At 46.3% G+C, this 20,553-nt stretch overlaps 1 protein-coding gene across 2 annotated transcripts in view; it reads right to left on the bottom strand.

Moving 5' to 3' along the window:
• LOC138569361 (uncharacterized) overlaps positions 1–20,553 on the bottom strand; it is a 309,424-nt gene that overhangs the window by 226,174 nt on the left and 62,697 nt on the right. For both annotated transcript variants that reach the window (XM_069647278.1, XM_069647279.1), the window contains exons 4-10: positions 19,841–19,862; positions 17,239–17,269; positions 15,648–15,732; positions 12,353–12,502; positions 9,075–9,283; positions 5,167–5,258; positions 516–625 (exon numbers count right to left, since the gene is read on the bottom strand). In XM_069647278.1, the coding sequence (XP_069503379.1) occupies positions 516–625; positions 5,167–5,258; positions 9,075–9,283; positions 12,353–12,502; positions 15,648–15,732; positions 17,239–17,269; positions 19,841–19,862 (699 nt within the window). The remainder of the gene's footprint in view (positions 1–515; positions 626–5,166; positions 5,259–9,074; positions 9,284–12,352; positions 12,503–15,647; positions 15,733–17,238; positions 17,270–19,840; positions 19,863–20,553) is intronic.

Below are 20,553 nucleotides of genomic sequence, written 5' to 3'. Positions count from 1 at the left end.
CTGACTCAAGAATTGTACAAAAGACGCGGCTGAAAATGAAGGATGGTTGTGACGTTGTGATTGAGCAATGTGATTGGTGACGAGGGCCTGATGACATTGCCTGCAGGAGATCAATGCACAAGCTCAAGATGCAGCATAGGGGGTAACGGCTCAAGAGCCTGAGTTAAAGGTCAGAGTGAAGCTTTAGCCTACCTTCCCACTGAACCCCAGTGCATTCCAGACACGGTACCCCTGTACGTCCTTAGAGTGGACTCTAAAACGCTCAGTTGGGTCACAGTCCTTTTCAGCCGGTGAGGGGAAGTGGTTGAAATAGGTGGGAAACACTGGGATGTGAATGGACTGTATCCAAATGATGAGAGGATACAGCACTGTCATGATTAGTATCTGGGTGAAAGGATATTAGCACTGACATTTCTCGCTGCGGTGCCACAGCCAGTCACATTACAGGAGATGGCCGGGAGAGCTTATCAACTTCAGCCATTTTGCTTGAGCTTTGCATGTAAATGAAGGCTTACCGCATTGAAGCCGCTCCAGGCGTGCATGTAGGTGGCATACGATGTATCGTTGCTGAAGGTTTTCCAGTAGGAGGTGATCCATCCCATCATACTGGCTGTGGGACATCCATCTAAAGACAAAATAATAATACCATTCAAAGCATCAGCCGACCAGTGTCACAATAGATAACAAGAGAATAGATAGTACCAAACCACTTCCACACCCGAAGAAAAGGCTCAGACACACCGATCACTCCATACAATACTCACTATGATACAGCTGGATCTGCGCAGCACCACCACAGCCAGATGGCCCATAAGGAACCAGCAAAAACCCAACCAACAGGGACACGGCTCAAACGGAACCAGAGGTACCTGAATCAGGATACAGACCCCACTAACCCAACCCTCAATTTTCTGCATACTCAACCCACACAAAAGTCACACAACCATTTCTCTCCCAGCAATCCACACACACTTTACCACACCGCATCAACAACACATAAACAGCACCTACAGCACACGAGGTCTCACGCGATCCGATACTTGCACCAAAGCCCAGCACTAGGTGTATACCGAGGTGAAGCTGCCAACAGCACATCACTACTCCCACTCTCTTAGTCCCCTCCTCCCGACTAACCCTACCTGCCCTCCTTCCTGTTTATAGATCCGCCAGAGCGCCTGGGGACCAATTCCATTGGTGACAGTGCGCTATATAAGTACCTTTAACATAACATAACATAATAATAAGACTTAGATTTCCTCACTCTCCTGCCAATTGCCTGCCCAAGTGGTTTGGCCTTCTCCACCACACATCCTGCCTTGGTGACTGCCTTGGTGCTCATCAAGCGCCACACAGGCGAGCGTAACACTAGCAGCTGAGGTTACACAGAACGCAGGCACAGCACGCTCTGGAAATGGCCTGGTACTCGCAGAGCACGCACACAACACACCTCTCTGTTGTTACCTAATCAAAGCAAAACTCAATCAGCTTCAAATGCAAACTTTACCCTGGCACTCGACAGCTGGTGGCTGGATACGTAGCCTGCGGAACTCTGCGAAGCCGCTGCACTTTGTTCTGGACTCCTACTTTTGCCTGAAGCTGCACGCGCCAACATAGAGAATAATGCCTACATCGAGGGCTATCAAACCACTGACCTGGTGACAGCAGTCCGGGCTCAGACATAGCCTCTCTAAGTCCACTTTCTCTCTCCTTTTAGGGAAGTGGTCCTCCCCAAGTACTCAAGCAATCTCACGATCAAGTAGCTATGACATTACCCCTGCTGTGTGACAGCTGCGTCTATCACCTTAGTCCGCCAATGTTTGATTGAAGTTTCCAAGCCTTGCACATAACGCTGTCCACGTGTCTGCTCCATCCAACTTACACGACAATATGCACTTTGCTCTCCTGAGAAGGAGGGCCCATTCCAGGAACCTGCCAGCCAGGCTACCCATCTGCCCAGCTGCTGGGAGGAGAACCCACAAAGGCTGGCATGTGAATGAAATCCCAGCCATGTGGATTGTCTGAGGTGAGGGGAACTGACCGCGTCAGTGGCGTGTCCAGGCTCTTGTGACTGGGATGGCCCAAGTGGGGTACTGGTTTATGCAGGGGTGGCATTAAGTACGGGCATGCACACAGATAATGATCACAGTTTAGGACACTGGGGTGGCCAATCAGATTCCAGGGGTAGCACGTGCCACCCAGGCCACTTCCTGGACATGCCGCTGCGCATTACATCGCTGCCATCTTCAAAGGGAAAGGCTGTTGCAGAGCACAGCTATCCTGGCTTTTCATTGGTCCACGTTCTGGGTGGGGAACATACAGACGCCATTTTAAGGCTCCTGCCCCCCCCCCCCCACCCCGCATGGTGACACTCTGTGATTCAAATGGTAGTGTGGTTCTCCTCCTTCCTGCATTAAAGGGTGCGTCAGTTAAGCACGCCCAGCATTTGCTGTCCTTCTACGTGACTTGCCACCAGGAGCGGTCCAGATTTCACTTTTCAACCTGACGTCATGAACCTATTAACTGTAGGCCATGAGTTGCCTACAGCATTCAGTTGGGTCAGCCTTAATGGTTTCATCATACGTATTACCCCAGAGGGGTCCACATTACGTTGCAACCTACACACAAGGATTCCCTTCTTAACTTCCTAGAAGCTGCACTTGCAAAACTGGGGATTCTTTGTGGCTCCCCCTGACGGACCACATCCCTATCTATTGTCCCCAATATCCATCTTGCGAACATGTCAGCCGCCTTCCTGTGTTTTGTTCAATACCGGTGCAGCGATGAAACATTGCATGGAACTGCGTGATCTTGCTGTACTGATGTCTCTCGGCATATCATGGGTCACATCAAATTGGCTAACCCGAATTCTGGAAGTCTAAAATGGAGCTATCAGGGAAACAGTCTCAGGCGCTTTTTAGAATGAGAACACGTTTTACTAATCCTGAATCCTGGCTTCCTCCGGTTCCTGACTCTACTCACGGCTGCTACAATCTTAAATAAGTTTATCAAGGCCAGATGGATGTAGCAATACACACTCTGGAAAAGTCCAGTCCTGTCACATGTATGTAGATCTCCTAGCCACACAAATGAACCCTTTCCTTTGTAAATTCCATCCTGGCAATGCTGATGCCGACGCGGCTCCGGGTTGGAATTCCAGCAGCCTCTTGCCTGTTTAGGGTCTACTAGCGGCCACCTCACTACTCTCAGCTGTGATGCCAGTTCCCTTAGGAAAGCATTCATTACACCCAGGTTTAAAAGAAAAGATTCTAGACCCCGCCATCCTCTCTAACGTCAGGCCCATCACCAACCATTCAACCGAAACTGGAGGAAGGGTAGCTGGAACTTTTTTGCACTCTAACCACTTGCTCGCTCTAATAGAGTGCATAGTCTGGTTGGAACACGGCACTGAGACTGCGTTGTTAGGGTTCTGGGGGGTTCAGTTTCTTACGGTGCCCTGCGTGCCCCTTGTTCTCTTTAATATTTACCTAGTGCTGGAATTAACAGGTCTAAGCTAAAAACCCTTGTATTTCAGCTGGATTTGGTGACCAGTTTCAAGAGAGAATTATGTATCATTTATATAGCGCTTTTCACCAAAGCGCTTTACATAGAAACATGTTACATACAATATCACCCAACCAATGTAAGCATTGATTTATGGACCTCTGCAGAATGAAAGGCTGAATTGGCCTTGCTGGGATTTGAACCTGCAGACCAAAAACCAAGATTGCAGCAGCAAGCACCCAATTCACTGAGCTATCTGACTAGCACATAATGTAAATTATTTTTTATCAAGGCAAAATTGATGTAGCTATGCAGAAAATAAACATAATGGTTAAATGTCCTTGCATGGTAGTCAATGCTATATGACTGCATTAAATGAATCCTATATAAACAAACAAACAAACAAACAGTCAGTCAGTGAATCTTGGTGGGTGAACGCGTCAGAGGAGTTTGGATGCTTGTCCTGTTGGTTCAATGGTGTCAGAGTTTTGGAATCGCAGTACACCAAAGTAACGACCGGATGGCAATATTGACCAATACAACTTGCTGCACTCCAGTAATTAGAGGTGGGCACAGTTGATGAATCCAAATAACTCAAATTAAATTGCCTCCCTAGTCCAGTGGTCGAAGTGTGCGAAAAGAAGTAGTGGAACTACGTTCCATACTGACCTGCCCCCGCTCCCCACAAAGCTCATTGACACGCCCCCCTCGTACATGCAATACAACCCCTAAACAAATGTGCCTGCTGCCTCCGACCTGAATGACACCTGGCCTGGTGGGGTCACTGTCTGTCTTCCCTCTGCCCCCCCCCCTTGCCTCGTCGTGCTTTGAAACACTTGTGCATAGGCGCGTTATAAATGCCATGTCATATCATATCATTTAAGGGAAAGTGCAGTGCAATGCACTGAAGTGCAAGTTTTAACTTCTTCCTACACTTTTATTCCAAAACGGTTTCCTTTTTAAATAAAAGTATGGGAACAGTAAAACTTAATTGAAAAAAGTAGAGGAGCACCGCTTTGAACCTCTCTCGCCCACTTCGACCAGTGCCCTATTCTGACCATTGCAATGCCCACTCAACCACAAAACTGCACAGGGCCCCACATCAATACTGTCAAAGCGTGCACCCAAACTCACAGTCACAAATGACCAGTACATGTGACATTTATTTGATAGAAAAGGGCACATGAAGATAACTTTATCAATCAAGCCTAAGTACTATCACAGACTCCAAGGGGTTAATTATAAGTATGTTAGGAATGGTAAACACATTTGGTATATTTTACCTCTCATTTTTAAAGAGCCACCCAATTGTGAATTGGGATTGCATAGTAAGCACTGCGTTAGCTACATCAGCCGTGCCAACATAATTAGGTTTTAAGCGGTGAGCATGCGCTCGCGGGAAAGTGATGCCCACACAGGCAGTGTGCAGAGTGCCCTCCACCCGGCTGGATTTCCCTGCCCGATTCCCACAGCATGGCAGCATTGAGCTGGTCTGGAGCCGCAATTGTTTGCATTGTTCTTGTCTGATGTTACCAGTAACAAGTGAACGTGGTCTCAGGCTGCTCCCTGACTTTCCCACTGATGTTTCTGCCTCATGCTTGTGGGACGGAGTGTTTTTTTTTATGTCTACTGTGGCTCTGCATTTTTGGCCGATGTGATACTCACCTAGTGATGAAAGGGTGTTGCTGATCCAATTTATTATCATTGCCATCGTGTCGTTGGTCAAGTCATAGTACACAATGTCCAGTGCTTGGACCCTGCAATCAAAGGACACAGAGGTGAACCATCCACTCCAGACCACTTCAAAACAACGGTGACCCTGCACCTGCAGCCGCCTCTTAGCCTCAAACACACATGGCTCGGTATGAAACGGGTGGTATGAATACCGCCGGTGGGAATGAGCAATTACTGCATGAGGTGAAATACCACCCATTAATGAGTTGGAAAATACCACCTTGAAGTACAACTCACAACAGAAACATCTTTTCTGTAACACATCACCCCCTAATGATGTTGGCAATGACTGTTCAAAATTAGCAAAACTTTGACCTGTTCTCAACAACAAAGTGAGGTAGGAGTTATGTGAGGTGTCCACGGGCTCAGGGAGGGGTGTGGGACGGGGTTGTGCTGCAGCTGCCACCCTATACTTCTGCTTAATTTTCATGTTTCTGTATCCCTTCAGTCCCCTACCAGCACTTGACACCTGATGTCTGCACTTACCCTTGCACTTGCCATCAGCTGGCTGCACTTTTATTTATTGCTGTTATATATATATATATATATTTTTTTTTGTCGATCCCATGCACTGCATTGTCCCCTGCCCCTTGCCCCCCCCCACCCTTTTCCCCTTCCCCTGCACTTACGCAATCTTAATGACACTTAGCCTAGTAGGATCGCTGTCCATCCTCCCTATGTTCCCCTCGCTTGCCTCGTCGCGCTTTGAAACACTTGTGTATAGGCGTGTTATAAATGCCATAGCATATCATAGGGTGTGGCTGGGGGCTATAACTTACTCATAAGAGTACTTTTTTGTTATCTCCTGCAGAACATTCAGCAAATACTGAAATACAGAAAAATCTGTGTTGCAGTGACTTCATCTTTAGCGCTGAAGGTAATTACTGCCAGTGTCGTGGGGCACAGCTGGTGGGCAGGCAATGCCACGCGTTCAGTGGCAGCACCTGACAAGTGTTCAGCCTCCATGGAGCAAACATGTACCACTTGCAGTATTTTGCAGGTATTGAAACCTAGCAAATACAAACACAAAAACAGATTGGGGTACTTCACTAAGCGGTCTGCACCACATGGATCTGGGCTATTCACTGGATAGCCTTGCTTTCTGTGAAGGCAGTTTTGGGATGGGGAGTTGTGGGAGTGCGCTCACTAGCTGGAGTGTTCGGTGCCTGCCTACCCGCCCTCTGATGCAATGGTGAAAATGCGAGCACATGTTTTCTAGGGAGGCCAATGCTTTGTTCGATATGTTCCTCAAGCCCAACAGCATCTAGCACTCCATTCTGGCAACTGGGGACATATTTGTAATGGAAACATCGAAACTGCAAGTCCCAGAATGCAAGAGGCTTCTGGGTAAAAAGTCAGGGCCGGTGAAAGGTGTCGCGCAGGGCGCGGGTTTGCTTGGATGCCAGGTCAGAGAACCATGGTCATTAAAGAGAAGTGTTGATTATACGGCATCTAGTCCTATTACCGAAAAAAATTCAGAGTGCTAAGTTTTACCGAAGTAAAAAATATCGAAAAATACCGATATATGGTAGTGGGGTAAGGGGCTAAAATCGGCGGGGATGGGTTTACAAGGGTAGGAAAATGGGGTTCTTGGGGGAGGGAACCCGCCGCCCAGAGTAAAAAACAAAAATTGGTACGTTTTCGATATTTTTTACCTCAGCAATACTTACCACTGTGAATTTTACTTTGGTTAAATCACATCTAACTGATTATAGTGATGATACGTTTGTTTGTGTGGTGTTGTAAGTACTAGCACAGAAAATGAGTTCCCCTGTAAAGCAAATGGCCGCTGCCCACCGGGACAGTCTGCTCTATCTACTCGGCTCTGGGCCATAATCTCTTCAGCAATAATCTCACCACATCTAATAGTGGGGGGAAAAAACCCTCTCTGGCAATCTCGATAAGCACCTAATATCGCCAACCCATGACAGCAGCATAAAAAAGAAAGCTGCCAACCCACCATGAAGCACTTTCAACAGTTTCAAGGACTGGGCTATTTTGCTATGTCAAGTCCAGTGGTAGTGCTCGCTGGTGGACTTCGATATCAGGTGTCCTGTCCTCACTTACCCCAGGGCTGGGCTAATTTAGTGTTCTCACTGCCACTCCACTTTATGGTGGGTTTGATCATATATTTTCACCTGGATGTTATTGTATGGTTAGGGTGGGTTTTAGCGTCGGCAGATCCCTGGGCAGCAAAAAAAAGTTGGCACCTCCCGTTACCGCGTGCACCCCTGTTCATGCGGGGTATGCCCAGATTTTTCAATAGGCGCTGATGTGAAAGCATCAGCGCCCTAATGTTATTAAATGCGCCCTGCTTCCGAGAGCGGAGCACATTTGATTTCAATAGGGCGCCTGCTGCGCGTTCTCCCACACGCCACATTGTGGAAGACCTTAAAAGATTCGCCCAAGCTGGGGTGATGGGTGGTTAATGGTGCCCTGGGTGGTCGCCCGGGTCTTCCTGCCCTAAAACCGGCCCTGGGTATGGTGATATTAAGTGCACTACGAGATTATGTAAGGGAGAGTTTTTATGGGATCTATGTGATTATTGTGACGGCCGAAAATGCCAACTTCTTTTTTTTAACCCTTTACACCACATATATATGCGAGGGGAGACCCCTGTAGCCCTCCCCACATATTAATCTTATATTCTATACCCCCCACATATATATGTGGTGTAAGGGGGCTAAAAAAAAAAGTCAGCATTTTTGGCCGTTGCAATTGTCAGGTCGACATTTTGGTATGATTACGACTTAATGCCAAGTAGACCTGCCATTATAGACTCCTCTGCCTTTGTTTGATTCTCGCCCAATAAGTATTGTGGTTCATCCGGTGCCATGTGGATCTCTTTTTCCAGAATACATTGCGACCAGTGTGTAGTATCTTGTGTTGGGATGTAGCTGCTCTGCATCAAGTGCACTGATGCAGGCAGTAGAATGGTATGAGGTAGCATGGAACCCTGCTGGGTTCAGGATTCCATGAATGGCAGTTAAGGATTCAGGATGGGAGATTGCATGAAGTAAGATGTATATCTTATAGCTCCTACTCCCTCTTCATAACTGTACCCTGAAACAAATAAAGCCTACTTCTATTTGTACTTGCCTGTCTCCTGACTGGTCCCTGCATACATTAAAAAACCCCAAATACTACAAGTGGCGACGAGGATGTTTTTAAATGAGGGTTTAGGGCTGCGGGCGTGGCAGGCCCGAGTCTCCGTGTGGCAGGCTGAGTGGAAGGAGTGTATGTCTGATGTATGAGCTGCGAAGGTGATGGAATGTGGTTTGATGTTGGTTAGTGCCTGCAGGTGGCAGCTGTGAGACTCAGGTGTGGCAGGTCTGAGTAAATGGTGGATTAGTGTATTATGATTGTTGGGGAATGTTAGTTACGTGGAAGGTTAGTTACGCTGTGATGGTTTTGAGTGTAGTAGTTGTGTCTGGTTGATTTGTGGTGGACGTGATGTGTTGTGGAGAGAGCCTGGTCTTTTAATATGGTTGTGTGTGCTTGGTGAAAGGAAAGGGATGTGTTGTATCTTGTGTTGGGATGTAGCTGCTCTGCATCAAGTGCACTGATGCAGGCAGTAGAATGGTATGAGGTAGCATGGAACCCTGCTGGGTTCAGGATTCCATGAATGGCAGTTAAGGATTCAGGATGGGAGATTGCATGAAGTAAGATGTATATCTTATAGCTCCTACTCCCTCTTTATAACTGTACCCTGAAACAAATAAAGCCTACTTCTATTTGTACCTGCCTGTCTCCTGACTGGTCCCTGCATACATTAAAGAACCCCAAATACTACAAGAGAGGTTCTGATTGGTAAGAGGTATGTTGACTTTTACACTTACATGCTCTCCAGGCCACCGCATGTCAGGTTAAGGCTGGATAAGCAGGCCAGTATGTTCCCATTAATGGCGGGCAGGAAGTAGTGCAGCCTTTCCTGAAACCAGGAGGCCAGGAAGCCCGTAGTCATCAGTAGAGGCTCGTTCTTGATTTTATTCCACACCGCTTTCAATAGGAGCTCCTTGCCGTGCTCAGTGATGTTTCCACCAGGAACCTATGAAGAGGAAGGTGCATTATTGCAATGCCTAAATTACATCCGCCACCACCTGCTTAAAAGATACTAGATCATTTAGGCCTGGGCAGATGGTACTGAACTTCTTACCCAAGTCCCGTGCACACTCCAACTGACAACCCCTACACATGAAAATTGAAAACAGCACAAGGGCGCTTGTTTCTTCCACCTGCTACCTCTTTTGCGTCAATCTTTTAAGTGCCATGCACCACCACGTCACTTCTCAGCATCTGGTTGACCAGGGGCAGGTTTGGGTTTCTAGAAGCTTCAGACCTTTGCCTGAAGTCACGCGCGACATATAGGCCTGCACTTTCTGCCTGCTAATCCCTAACACAATGTGATGAGGATGGAGAAGGTAGTTTGCTTCTAAAAACAAGGAGCCAGGGTTAACTGCTCTGACTTACATTGTCTCCCCTAACAGGTAGGAATGGGGGCATGTGTCTCCCTGAAGCAATGTGATATCCCCCCCGTGAGATTTGGAGTGCCTACTTTTTTAACTTATGTCACATTTTCCTATAAGTGACCGTTGGTGATTGGCTCCTCTAAGTGTTGTCATGTCATTATGCTTGTGTTGTCTATGCAATGTGGTCTCCTCCTGCAAAGGAAGGTTGAAGTAGTTGTCCCATGTAGGTGATGTGACGTCATGCGACAGATGGTTGTTAAACCGTCTGAGTCCACTTTGTGATGTGATATCAGCCCACAGGTGAAGGTTGGAGTGGCTGCCTTCACTATGTCACATGCTTTGATATTACACATTATGGTTGGAGGGGTTGTCTCCTTTAAATTAGGTGATATCGCCCTGCAGTTGAAGGTTAAACCAGCTGTGTCCCCTGCGTGATGTGGCAAGTTTGGAGTGTTTGTCTCCACTAAGTTAGGAGATGTTGTAGTAGGGTTTGGGGTAGAAGTGGTGGTCTACTCTAAGTTATGTGATATCATCCTGCTAATGAATGTTACATTAACTGTATCCCCTATGTTACGTTGTATTACCATCGAGTAGGGGTCTTCAACCTGTGGCTCTCCAGATGTTTTGGACTATTGCTCCCATGAGCCCTCACCATTAACTATGCTTAGTTGGACTTATGGGAGTTGTAGGCCAATACATTAGGAGTGCCAAAGGGTGCAGACTCCTGCCCCTAGAGAGGAAGGCTGGAATGATATCTCCTGTCAGTGAAGGGATATCGTCATGCCGGTGAATGTGAAACTGCCTGTGTCCTCTATGTGATGAGATATTATCCCAGAGGTGAAGGCTGAAATGTTATCTACTCAGCATGATGGAATATCATTCTGCAGGTGATGGTTGAGTGGTGCTCTCCTCTAAGTAGTTGATGGAGTGGTAGTATAGCCTAAGGGATGTAATTAACTTGACTGTGTCCTCTATATTATGCCGTATTACCCTACCAGTGAAGGTTGGAATGTTGTCTCCTCTTAGTGATGGGATATCATCCTGCCGGTGAATATTAAACTTCCTATGTCCTCTAGGTATTGGGATATCAATGAACAAGTAAAGGTGATTGCCTCCTCCAAGTCATGCAATGTTGGCCTATGGGTTAGGGCTAGAGTGGTTGACCCCTCTGAAGGATGAGTTATCGTACTGCTGGTCACGGCGGAAGTGTCAGGTTATTCGAAGTGCTGACATGATGTTGTACAGGTGAAGGCTGCCTCCACAAAGCAATGTGATGTTCTAAAAGTGAGGGTTTGCATTGGTACATCCTAGCCGCTTGAGTGGTGAATTTAAGTGTCTACCACAATGCTAAGGGACCCGCCAGCACTGTGTTGCACCCGCTGGGAATAATATCAGAATTGATTTGAGTGTTCTATCAAAGATATTTTAGGGAAGAATAGCCGGCAACGTTGACTCAGTGTCCGAAATGCTTTTTGTTGTGTCATTCACATGCTTATAGTAAGCTAGCAGGCGTATTCATAAAGTCCATGTTCACCTGGGTGAATGGTGCTGAATAGCGGATCTTCATTGTTACCCAGCTCAGTGGTATATTGATTAAAGAATGACAGCTTTCAAAAGGCCTCTTTGGGTGATGATTTTGTGACATTGAGCACCAATGGTGGACACCATCTTCTCCAAGTCCCCTTCCACAGTTACTTTTGGAGAAGAACAATGTGACATTTGTTATTGGGTTGATCTATTCAGGATTGTGTACCGTGTATATCAGTGGTGTCATTTTCCGATGTGCCTCAGCGGATCCACAGTCACTGGGCGTGTTCCGTGGCAGACCCTTCCTTCAGTCGGCAAATGAGGAATCCTACAGTCATGTGGCCACGGAACCTGGCGCCTGGATAGCTATCAAACCGTCTACAGTGGATGGTTCTTATTGCCAAACTGAGAGTCATGTGCTCAGTCACCAGCGGCACTGCTATTAAGAACAGGCACATCACCTATGGTGCAGGGCAGCCACTAGAGGTGGGTAGGTCGCTCAATGATCTGTCAGCTGATGCAAATCCATACTCTACCACCCCGAAACTACAGTAGGCTTCTTATATTCATGTCCTCAGTGTAAAGAATTTAGGGGAACATTGTAGGGGAAACTATGGCGAGTTGTGATGACGCTTCCGGGATGCACGTGCATCAGCGTCTTTTGGGCTAGGGAATGGACACCATGACATTAGAGAAACAGATGATGGCTATCATACCCATTTTATCTTAGAAATCATTTTCTAAAATGTTCAGAGTGAGTATTATTTACAATGCATGTCCAGCATGGTTGCAAGTGAGGTTTATGGGGAACGGACAGCACTTTAATACGTATGTGCCTTCTGGGTCCTTACCTGACCGTCCCTTCCACATCTGAGCAAGGAGCTCAATATTTAGCACATCCCTTGCCTCTTTCAGATCCTCACAGCCTCTCTCACCCAGAGATTCATTTCTCCTCAGCCATTTCTGAAGAGTAGTGTGCGCTGTCCATGGGCCTATTAGGCCAGCTTGGGTACCGTTTTGGGGATGAGACTGTGCGTATCGGCTATTTCTGAACTTGAGCTATTCGTCAGATAAACACTACGCCAGGTAAGGTGAGGCCTAACATGATTACTGTACCATACCTGTTTATTAAGTGCATCCAGAGCATCCCGAAGGGTGTTAATGTTGTGCCTCTCGATGAGGACAACAAAGTCTCCCAGAGTCGCAGTTGAAGAAGGGTCTGCGATGGAGCATTCTAGAACACTAGCAAGCATGCTAGAGGTTAGCAGGACCTGAAACAAAGAGAAACAAGACCATCAAGCACAGAGAACAGCAGAAGAAAGACGGGTCATGGGAACAGCAAGAATCCTATAAAAAGGCAGTCGCGTGCCAGAAAAGGACAGCATGGCAGAGGATGCGTAGCAACCTCGACCACGTGACCCATTGACATAAGACTTGTACAGCGCTACTATGAAACTGGATCACCTGTGCCTTGAAGAACGGAGTGGAAGCACGCATGATAGAAGTGGCGCTCTTCTGTTCCATTCTCAGGGCAAGGGCTTTCATTGTCTTTTTGTGTATGCCCTTTTTAAGGTGAGGCAGAGGGCTCTCATAATGATGCAGAGATCCATGGAGATGTACCAAAGAGACATCAGGATTGGGTGATCGGATCCAAAGGATGTTTAATAGCTCCAACTTCTGAGTAACTTTATATTGCTTCCCAGCAAATTCATGCTAACAAATTGGAACCCACCCCCTGAACACATTTCAAGACACCACATCTGTCTCCTCGCAGTACATTGAAAGATTCAGAAAAAGTCACAAATGGAAAACCAAGCCGTATATTCACAATCGACTCGCGTGTTTAGGCGGGATGCTGGGGTGTACTTACTGTGCTTGGATATCATAGTCCGCACCATGAAGTACTGATCACCTCTGTCTGAGGCGCATCTCTAGTAATGGGTGATGGGGAGCTCCAAAAATGCAAACATTATAGACCGGCTTAATGGTCAGGTACTTGGATGGACAGATGAAATAAGAAGAGGGATAGCCAGATGGATGGGTGCAACCAAGTCCCTCTCATCTGCCTAGATCCATGCTGTCTACCACTAGCTTGAACGTGCCCTGGCGTTCCCCGATCCAACCACCAATAAGGATATCAGTGCTTGCGGTCCTATGCCTTATTACATTCTTCCACTGTTTTGCACTGCGTCCTTACGATGTCCGCTGCTGCACGGTGTTCCATGGCTCCACCCCCATTTTGTGAATGAATGCTTCTCTCTGTTTTGCCTGCAAATTCTCCCTAGATCCCCATACACAGACCTGTACCCCGATAGCCATGTTTTCCTATGGTGAAATTAGCTACTACTACTAAGTACGGTGTCCAGACATTTGGTCGACCTAAAACTGGTCGAATGACATTTGGTCGACGCAATTTGGTCGAAAACCAAATGGTCGAAAAAGGGGGTTGGGGGGGACCCCCCCAGAAAAAAAAAAAAGGGGTGAAAATAAAAAAAATAAAAATTCGACCATTTGGTTTTCGACCAAATTGGTTCGACCATTTGTCTGGTCGACCAATTTTTTTCGACCAAATGTCTGGTAACCACTAAGTACATATCCTTCTAAGGTATTTCAATATGTTTTTATCAAATAATTGCTTTTCTCCTGCAGGATGAAAATGTCTGGTGCTAAATTCTCTCTTTGTAATTTAACATCAGATGCTGCACAATCCAGGTCTGACCCCCCTACGACCTCTTTCCCCGTGGACTGGAGGGAAACTAGAAACAGAGAAAGACAGCTCAGACAAGCAAGATTGGAGACAATGGAACAGTCTTAGAGTGAAGAAGAGAGATTGGCTTATGATGACCGTGCAAAGAGATGAACAGAGAATACACTAGAGAAATGGATGAACAGCACAGGAGAAGCATGGACACGCATGAATGCAAGTAGGCTGACAGATGAAACAAGAGACTTTTCACACAGTCACTCGCTTCCATAGTGTACATTCAAAGGTTTAGGATAAGTACATCTTTTTCTAAAATGGTGGTGTCTTTCAATATGCTTAAAGATGCTCTTTCTTCACCGTCATCCCAATGAAGTTGGTGTGGCCATTACCTGCAGAGGCCAGGCTCTATGAAGTTTGCTTCTCAGGAAACCCGGATTTAGACAAAATCCGCTTTCTCCATTTCGTGTTGCACAAGGACCCAGATTATCTCAACGTTGCCCTTTTTCAAGCAGAAAGAATGGATCCAAGGAATGCAGCAGCAATGTTGCTGCTTGTGCGAGAGCGAATGCAGCAAAAAGGCCATTCCTGAACTCGTTTCAGTAGGGTAAAAATGAAAGCGCCTTGCTTTAAACTAAGTTTTCTCCGTAACATCGAAATGCATGTAGCAAACATTTCTTTTAATGTGAAGCAGCAAACGCAATACAAAAACGGATTCCCTCTGTGCTAGTTTTCAATAATACAGATTGAGGCAAAACCTGTTTCCTCCATTGAGTATTACCTAAGCGGCAAACCTGGGGCTATGCGCGTTTGCTTAAAATTGAGCAGTGGTGCAAATCGTAAACAATCGGGCTCTGTATAGGCCAGCGATGCCTGTAGCTTATTGGGGAGATATGTCGTGGACTGCTAGACCAGGAGCCTGTATCAGCATTCCTCTTTCACCCTGCAATCCTCCAGACTTATCTGTGTTACTTAGCCACACCCGCTTTTGTGATCGAAAGTCTTCGGAGCTTGGCCTTGCTCCTTATAAATGACAGCCGACACAACGAAAGCTCTCATTGGTTTGAATGGGATCCATTTGTCTATATAGACTGTCCCTGGTAATCCTTAGGCTGGCCCCACATCTGTGTCTAACATGGTCCTATGGTCATCGCCATTAAATCAAGTGGGTGGCCCCGCGTTTTAAACCCTCTTGATCACCCAGCAGTCATGGGCTAATGACATTCTCAGATTTAAGGTCAAAAGATGGGCTTCGCACTTCACAATTTTTAATTGGGGGACAAGAGTCCTTACAAAATGTTTACTTGCAAAGTGCTTGATGAAATGGCGGCATGTTTCTATGAAATAACTGAGAAACAGTCGCCTGGAACCCTGCTCAGATGTTTCGGGCCAGGTTGCCACGTAGGTGGCCATCCATCTTTCTGTTTGACCTGCTCAATAGTTCTTTAGTTGGCGGATGTAGCTATCATCAATATTTTAAGTAGTTCTTGGTTGAACACATATTTTGATCCATTATTGAAATTCAACTCTGCCCTGCCCGCCACCCACTCAAGTTCCAATTCTGTTGGTGACGCGGCTCGGCGGTGCCACGCTTTTCCAAGTTGCTGGCTAGCCCTTACTAGCCACATCAAAGGATCCCTTTTGGAGACATGGTAGAGGCTCGGCGGCATGCTCAAAATCATACAGTGTGGCCAGTGGCTGTTATGGGTACTCACAGAGGCGCAGGCGTAGTCCTTGATGGAGTGTTCGCACACTGTACTTTTGTCGATTCCACTTGTCAGTTGAGCGTCTAGTACCGAACTAAAAGGAAAAAAAAATGCTGCATGGTGAATTATGCATAATCCCACGATTCTCAGTTTGCCTTTTTTTTAGTTGCAACAAAGAACTGGCTAGCCTGCACCGCCATTCTATTAAAGGACTCACTATGGGAAATATTGTATTTGTTTTGAATTACGACACATGCTGCCATTTTGAAACTGCAGGTGGTATTGGGCCCCTTGACAAGCTTGCTGCGGCAAGGGCGGTAAAACATGCACATTCTGTACATTTGCTACCACATGCAGTGACATGTTACCACATGCACAAACACATTTAAAAAAATACTTTGCCATCCTTGTGAAACTGGTGGAAATGTTCGCAGGGAGGGGCTGCCACATGCCGCTGCGCTCCCGAGAGGGAAAATGATGCGCGTTGCAGCACCCCCTGATCTAAAATAGGCACGAGGACATGCTCGGATTTCCAGCCAGTTCAGTGCACTTCCCGTTGTGAATATGGGATGCACACTGGAATACCTGAACACGCCCCCTCCCGCCTATATATTCATGCATTGCATACAAGGGTGGAACAAGTGCCCCCAATGTGTGCATTGATGCCCTCTGTGAGCATGCAACCCCCCCAAAAATGTCAATACAGAGTGTATAGTTTCCCCTTTCCCTTGGGCAGGAGCTATAATTATGAGGAACTTCCATGGATTTCCAAGCAGTATTCCAACGCAACATCATGGTGTATTCACTGCATGCAGTAATGTGTTATAATCCCATGCAGCCCAAGCATGCCACCCGAACTCATAACGAAGGTGAATGGTAAAAGAAGATCAGTATTTAACATGCTGCCTGCTTCCAGCGATCCCACCCGACTAGTTACAATGAACTTCCAGGGGCAGGAAGTAACAGGTCACTGTTATATAAAGGAGCCAGAGCAATCTTCTGTTATTGAAGACGTTGGCTGTGCCAGTCATTCCCGCCTTCTTCATTCTAGCCCGGCTGGCCCCGGTACATGATGAAATGCTGATTATCCTTTTCAGAATACTCACAAACATGATAAATATTTGGGCCTTGATTCATGGAAAAATTTGCGTGTAAAGCGGGGATTTGTTTGCCATTCTGTCCGCAAATCCCAATTACATGCAGTGCCTATAGGCAGTTACTATTTCCCATTCAAAGCTAGTCCCACCGCCTCACTGTAAGATTAAAAGGATGAGCGTGCCTACACCGGCACCACGAGGTCTCTGCCGAACCAATCACCAGCGAAGCCGCAGCAGAGCCGTCCCACTTCTCCAAGCACTAATGCACCATGTGAAGGATGATTAGCTCATCCCTGCGTCATTTAGTGAGTCACGGCCCCTGAGAAGTGAGAGGATGAGGGCTTCATCACCTCTGTGTCTGGCTGCATTGTTTGCGCTGTAAACCATGCTGGGGCTTTACTGAGGGTTTCTTTTCCTCGTGCTCGTTGAAAGCAGTAGATTTGGTGCCGCAAGTGTATCCTTATGTGCAAAATATGCCACACAGCCCAGCACATAGCACTTACCTTGTCAAAACTCCTGCACATTCTGCTGTACCTGGGGAAAAACAGACACAAAAGTCATTGCTTCTCTTCAGCGCGTGCAAAGAGTGTGTGGGAAGACAACTAGGAGACTCCAGCTCATGGAAGGGACTATTTACAGGGGTCTTTAATTTCCGTTTGCAGAATTTAGCGAGTGAGTTTGTTTGTTTGTTTATTATTTGTATTGCCGTCCAGACCCGTGGGTATTCGGGCGCATGGCATAAGGATACTCGCAGCTTAGTTACAACATATCAAGTACAGGTAGGTACAGGTGCCAGTTGGTTACATGCAGGCACATAGGAATAGGGGATACATACAAACGGGCACATTGAAGTCAGAAGTTATATACAAACCTAATTTCACATTATAGGTCAGGAGCTGTCCTAGTTCGTGCAGGGTAAAATAGGTACAGTCAATGCAATGACTAGATGTGGTCTAAATACAGAGGAATCAGTAAGTTTCAAGGAAAGATAGGCCTAGTGTCAAGCCTATATGTCGGCGTCTTTAAGCCAACTAGTAATGCTCTGACAGAACCTTTGGTAGGTTTGATCTGTTCTTGAAGGGGATGGTAGCGAGTTCCACAAAAGGGCTGCCTCTGACTTTGGATAGCTTATATCTAGGGACCCAAAGGTAGTTAGTATTGGAAAGTCTAGTTATTCTAGATGCCGGCTTCAGAGTAAATCTATCAGACAAGTAGCGGGGTGCTGCATTATTCAGGCATTTATGGGTAAGGGAGGCAACCTTTAGTTTTATTTTATCATGTGTGGGGAGCCAGTTGTTGGCTCTTCTTGTCTTAGAGATATGTTCTCTCTTAGCAATTCCTACGGCTGTTTGCAAAGCATTATTTTGTAAGATTTGGATTTTGTTGATAGTTTGTTTGTTAGCATCTGTATACAACGCATTGCAGTAGTCAAGCCTGGATAAAATGAGAGCTCTGGCCATGGTGATACAGCTGGAATGTGTCAGGAAGGCTTTGCCTGCTCTAATCAGCTTGCATGTGTATGCCGTGGCGGAGGCCAAGGCATTGATCTGTTTATTGAAGGAGAGAGTAGAATCCAGATAGAAGCCGAGAGTTTTGACCTCCTTGGCGACCGTAATTATATTATGGTCTATGTTGAAGTCAGAGTATTCAGGGCTACGTTTTTAAGGGTCGATGGTGTGCCCAGGATGTTGAGCTCTGTTTTGTCATCATTCAGGCATAGACCATGGGAGGCCATCTATGCCTGAATGATGAGATATATCCTGTTCACCAAGGCCAAATCCTTGTCGTAATCACCAGTAAGCGGTAGGAAAATCTGAGTGTCATCTGCATAGTTAGTGTAGGTGACACCCAGAAGATCCAAATCATCGAAAAGGGCCTTGGTAAAGATATTGTAGAGGGTAGGTGAGACACAAGATCCCTGGGGCACATCACATGTGATGGGGATGGGGTTAGCGGCTGCCATGGGTGAGAAAACTCTCATCATCCTGTTATTTAAGAACGATTGTATCCATGCCCTGGCTTCTGTTGAGAAATGTGCTACCGAGTCCAAGTGGCTGCAAAGGACCCTGTGGTCAACCAGGTCAAAGACGGCTGATAAATCCAGGAGTAAGAGGAGGGCTGATTTCCCTTTATCCCTATGTTCTTCTATCTGTGATTTGAGGTCTATTAGAGCTGGTTCGGTCTCATGTTGGGGTCGAAAGCCTGATTGCCTAGTTCTTAGTAGGGAGTTAGTTTCCAAGTGTTTTTGTATTTGTGAATATGCCATGTTGTCTAAGATCTTCAAAAGAAAAGGCACTGTGGTAATTGGGCGGTAGTTAGTGGATATCAGAGGGTCTAGGGTCTGCTTCTTCAATAAAGGTAGTACCCATGATTCCTTGAGGTTGTAAGGGGTGGTTGTCGACATTATCACACAGATCTGCGAAAAGGAACTTTCTTTCCCCTTTCCTCACTGCATTATTTATTTATTGGAATTTCTGTTCAGCGCTGGCCCTACCTAGAGGGTCTCGGTCAACTCTTCATTATTAGCCTTGCCATCCCTGTTACCATGAGAACGGCAGACTCTTGCATACCAGCCTCCTGGTTTCCTTCCTACTGGTTCTCTAAGTAACCCAGCAGAGAAAGGCCTGGCAGACAGAGTCTGAGAAGGTTGAGGGCATTAATAACGTCCCCACCTATTGGTGGATTGTACATTGCCTTCCACGGATGTTTTTGCTAATCTTTACAATACACCCATTTAATAAATGTAACATGAATTTGCATTGATTTGCTGAGCCGATGTAGAGTACTTTTCAAAAACAATTATAAAAAGAACTAGAGTGCCGCTTATGATGTCCTGATTTATAGTGGTAGCAGTAGAACCAGTGGCAGAGTCGGCTTTGTTTTAGTGAGAGACACACACACGCACGCACGCATGCACACGCACGTACGCACACGCATGGGCGCACGCGATGAGAGTTCAGATTCCTTGACCAAATTCTCAGTATGACATTACCAACTGTAAGTATGACAGAAACAAATTGATGTCAGGGACTGGACATATTTACTGCTAGCGTGACAAAGCTAAAAAACGAGAGCTTATTGTATGATTAAGCAGAAAATACTTACGATCAACTGCATAGGTTTGGCACTGAAAAATAAAAGGAAAATACAACTTATAATACCAGGCAATCTGTGTGGACAATACCTCATTATGATTATGCAGTGTTGTTTTAAAGCCATGGCATTTGTTATTCCAGTACCATCCGGTTACGTATAAGCATTTTTGTTTCAGAACCACAGCAAAGTACAACTCCCTGGACACATTGCACTCTTTAAACTTCTGCCTTCATGGGGCACCGCCATGTTTTACAAATGATTGGACATCAACAGCGCTTTATGGGCAAACATCTCAGGCAGAAACAGGAGTGTCTGGCTGTAAAGGCGGAAGGTGAGCGAACCTGCACAGTGAACATGATGGAGTGTGTCAAAAGAGCCACGGAGGAAAAGGCTTGTGGTAAATGCAATCAGTGGATTGTCCAGCCTTTTATCCCATGAGAATAGCATACATGTAGGTATAGCTTGAATAAATATTTCAGAGGGCATTATCATGAGATAATTGATCGCAGCCTAAGTTAAGAATCCTGAGGCAAAGGCAAGACATTCGAACAAGGTTGAATATCAATGACCTCATGATAATGGGCCTCATTACATGGATGGCGCTAAGGGATTACCGGCACTGGTAAGGGCACTGGTGCAGGTGATCCCTTAGCGCCATACTACGAGGTCCCTCAGAAGGTCCCGTCCTTAACGTGTGGCCAGACCACACGTTAAGGAAGGGA

Source organism: Ambystoma mexicanum, chromosome 2q, assembly GCF_040938575.1.
Source record: "Ambystoma mexicanum isolate Mex_15411 chromosome 2q, UKY_AmexF1_1, whole genome shotgun sequence".
Taxonomy (NCBI): Eukaryota; Metazoa; Chordata; class Amphibia; order Caudata; family Ambystomatidae; genus Ambystoma; species Ambystoma mexicanum.
This window is presented reverse-complemented; position numbering and strand designations above follow the sequence as displayed.